Genomic DNA, 4007 nt, shown 5'->3' with positions numbered 1-4007 from the left:
AGCATTACCTACTGCATAACAATGGTGTTTTGGGGGAATTATTATAATATTTGTTTTGGATATTGGGCCATCAAAAGATATAGAAACAGTGCACAATCTCCAAATCCGCAAGAAGTCAGTAAGAACAAAAATTGACCTTAATGTGAAAAAGCTTTCATTTCAAATTGGCAAAAAAAAAAGCCCTAATGTACACAAGAACATCCAGCATCACATTTTGCAGCCATGACTGTGTTTTATGTGCTGTCTCTTTCGTTACCTCTTTCCAGCCTCTCCGCCGGTCACAGGGCTGGTAGTTTAGCGACGGTCCCTGGCGGCAGACATCACGGCTCGTACAGCCCAGGGGAGGAGGGATGGAGCTGAGATGGACAGGGAGGGAGACACCGGCTTACGACGTCAAAGGAGTACAGACACACACTGGGAGAGGGAGAGGAGAGGACAGCCAACCAGACTGCCAATTCCCCACAGTCTGCTGAAGGAAGCCTACATTCATCTACCACAATACTCTTCATTCAGCCTAGCTAGAGAGATAGAGAGACATTTCTTTATTTTTGTATCAGATTTATTTGAAAGGGAAAAATCACGGAGCATCTGTCAGGGGGGGGGGGGGGGGAAACAAAAAGCAGGTCTAGAAAAACACGCTCATGCCGAATAAAGGACCGTCGCCGGATGCTACTTGTGTTGTTATAGTGGAGGTACAGGCCTGACTTGTTACAGGATCCAAAGGCGCTCTTACAGACAAATGAACTGAATAATTTAAATTCAACAACTAAATAACAGCGGGGGGAAGAATAAGGCATCCACTCATCGCGCCGATTTTTTTGCCACGAACAGCACCACAGGTATGATTGTCTTCTCTTTTTTTTTACAACTCTTTGTTGTTCTGTGTTTTTTTGGGGGTGTTTTTTGGACAGAGGTGTAAAATCATGTTCGGGTCATTGTTGTCACCCATGTCTTGACAAAGAGAGCGCGGGTCTCCAGCTGTGTTGACACTGTCATGTTTCTGTATGAATATATAGGCGGCTTAGACCGAATACCAGTGCATTAAGGATTGTGTGTAGCCGACTATTATTTGATGGACTTTTAAAAATAATTTTGATGTCAGGCATTGATAATATATCTTAGCTCTGTAGCTATGAATCATGATTATTGATCCATAATGTTCATATAGCTGCCAATAATATGAACGTCATGAGATTATAATCTCATTTTCTGTGATTGATATGTTTTTAGTATTCTATGCAAATGATACACAACATGGTGGCCTCAGCTGCTGAAGTTATATTGAAAAATAAAAAGATGTGTAATTGCAAAGAATCCCCACTAAAATAAAATTGCATCACTCTCACTACTATCACTATTCCTATAGGATTCATAGTGCTTAGCGCTGACAATGTATCTGTGTCAACAGTGAACTTAGGTTATTTTGTAATATTTGTTATTTGTGATAATCATGTGTTTTATTGGGATATCTATGTTCAAAAATCTCAAAAAAATCTCCCACCAGATTACTACCATGTCTACCAGGGTGTAGATAGTATTTCTGCCTCCCATTCCCACTGAACACTCCCATCTGCACCTCCATCCCCGGCCTCCTGTTTGCACCTCCTGTGCAGTGTGAATTTAAGCCCGCAGGCTCCTGTCTGCTCCTCCTGATCGCCACCTCCAATCTGTGTGTGTGTGTGTGTGTGTGTGTGTTATTATTCCTCCCCAGACTTCTCAATGAAGGAGCCTGACGCAATCAAGCTCTTCATCGGGCAGATACCCCGAAACCTGGAGGAGAAGGACCTGAAGCCCATCTTCGAGCAGTTTGGCAAGATCTATGAGTTGACGGTGATAAAGGACAAATACACAGGGATGCACAAAGGTGAGGAACGTGTTGCCAACAACTCCCATTTGATAAGATGTTGTCTCAGGGAGCTCATATGGGGGAAATATTGTTAATTTAGTATTAGTTATGATGAGAGCGAGGCCTGTTAATCGTATATGTCCTAGCTCGGTTTTAATTCTCAGTAAATACCAGTAGTCCTCATTCAGCCATGGTCTCTCTGGAGCCTCTTTAAGAACCCATGTGAGGCCAAAACCTGATGTTTAACACTATTGATCTAAAAAAGAAAACTGATTCACAGTTGGTGATAAGTTTGAGTCGTCACTTGGACTGACTAAAATATTTAACATTTTTGACATTGATTGACTAAAGTATTGAAGAACCTTGAATAATGGTAATTGGTAATATCCTTTCTTTCATTTAGAGTCGTCCACATATCAGAGTGCTGTATCATATTTTCACAATGCCATACTTCTATTTTCAAGAGCAGTTTGAAGTTCAGTGTCCTGACTGAGGAGGAGGAGCCACTGCTTTCTGCCTTAGATTAATGTTTACTGTGCACTCACATTTTGGAGCTAACTAACTCTATAAAAACAATTGAAATGTGGAAACATTGTTGAGCACAGTGCAAAACACAAATGAAATGAGGATTGTGTTCATGAGACCCCCTGATGCATGCTGGGAGGTTTCCCTCCACGCCTACCTCTGGATGCTACATAAAAAAAAATGCAAGAAAAAAAGCGAAGAGATTTCAGGGTGTTGGTATTAAAAATGTTGCACAGCACGCTGCATTTTTTCAAATGTTCGCAACCAGAGAGCTAGCCGTCAAATCGATCTCACAAAAAGTATTTTGTCAGTTCATAATTGGACTCACATGGTGATGTCAGTCACTTTTTAAGAGTTAAGTGTCACCCACTACTAAGTAATGTCCCAGCACATTCAAAATCAAAATCCTGCTTGACAGATGGACTGGAGCTGGTCAACGTGATCTAAGCTAAACAATGATCCTTACTGTCATTTCTAATGCAAATCTGAGCACAGAAAACAAAGGCCTTTATAAATCCACATAAACCATCAACCGTTTGGGAGACGTATAGGCCAGGTGGTATCAGTCCTCTAACACCTATAACACCTATTCTGCATACATTTGCATATTCATGATTTGTGGGAGCCCTAAAGGTTAATGAAGGCCTTTCTCTATTATGCGGGACTGCATACATTTGGCCTTAGCAGCGTGATATTAAATACCCATTCAGAGTGTTTGTGTCTGAATAGTCTCCAGGCATTATGATTTAATAATCCCGTAGATCTCCAGTGCTGCTGTGAGAAGTATTTAGCAAAATGTTAGCTGTGCGTTGTTTTATTTGAATTCTTGTCACTGTTTCATGCCGACTTAAATACATTTTAAACATGACGGCCTGATTAAAGGCGGGAGGCATTTTTTCTTTCGAAATGTTTAACACATGCTGACCCAGACCAAAGCACATATATCAAATGGAAGGTTAATAACAGGACAATAAACTCCAGCAGCATGTTTCTGCCTACAGGCATTCAGGGGCAAATGGCCAATTAAGATTAAGTTACAATAACATTGCACTGCCGACTCCACACATTATGTGCAGCATATGAATCTGACATTAAAAATACATAGACTCATGGCTCTCTGATCTTCTAACACTTGTCTCCAGGATGTGCCTTCCTGACATATTGTGCTCGTGAGTCCGCCCTCAAAGCCCAGAATGCACTGCACGAGCAGAAGACACTACCAGGGGTGAGTGCGTATTTTTAAGATCCTTGCATCTAAATATATTTATATATACATATATATATATATATGTATATGTACGTATAGAGGGAGCAGATAAACTGAATGCACCACGCAGACACACAGTGACGCCAGAAAATTAACCGAGTTTGACATGCAGGCCTGACTTCCCCCTTTAGCTGATATGCTCCAATAAAGGTCAGAGGCTGCTCTCTCTCTCTTATGTTTCATATGTGATGCATCCAGACACATCCATCCAGTTAAGGCATGAGTCATCTTGCTACATGTCACGGGTCGAAAGAGACAGCTATGAGGCTCGCTGCTGGAGTGACTATTCCAGCTCTTATTCTCTCTGATGTTTCTCTTCCTTTCTGTGCCCCCCCCCCCCCCCCCCCCCCCCCCCCCCCCCCCCCCCCC

The 4007-nt window shown here is 42.0% G+C and overlaps 1 protein-coding gene across 3 annotated transcripts in view; it reads left to right on the top strand.

The window, feature by feature from the left end:
• Positions 1–382: 382 nt before the first annotated feature.
• celf3a (cugbp, Elav-like family member 3a) overlaps positions 383–4007 on the top strand; it is a 25821-nt gene continuing 22196 nt past the window's right edge. For 2 of the 3 annotated variants that reach the window (XM_031866400.1, XM_031866397.1), the window contains exons 1-3: positions 383–839; positions 1712–1864; positions 3514–3596. In XM_031866400.1, coding sequence (XP_031722260.1) covers positions 1720–1864; positions 3514–3596 — 228 coding nt within the window. In that variant the 5' untranslated portion in view covers positions 383–839; positions 1712–1719. The other variant, XM_031866398.1, reaches the window with a different exon arrangement.

This window comes from Anarrhichthys ocellatus, unplaced genomic scaffold, assembly GCF_004355925.1.
Source record: "Anarrhichthys ocellatus isolate YVR2014 unplaced genomic scaffold, GSC_Weel_1.0 scaffold35, whole genome shotgun sequence".
NCBI lineage: Eukaryota > Metazoa > Chordata > Actinopteri > Perciformes > Anarhichadidae > Anarrhichthys > Anarrhichthys ocellatus.
This window is presented reverse-complemented; position numbering and strand designations above follow the sequence as displayed.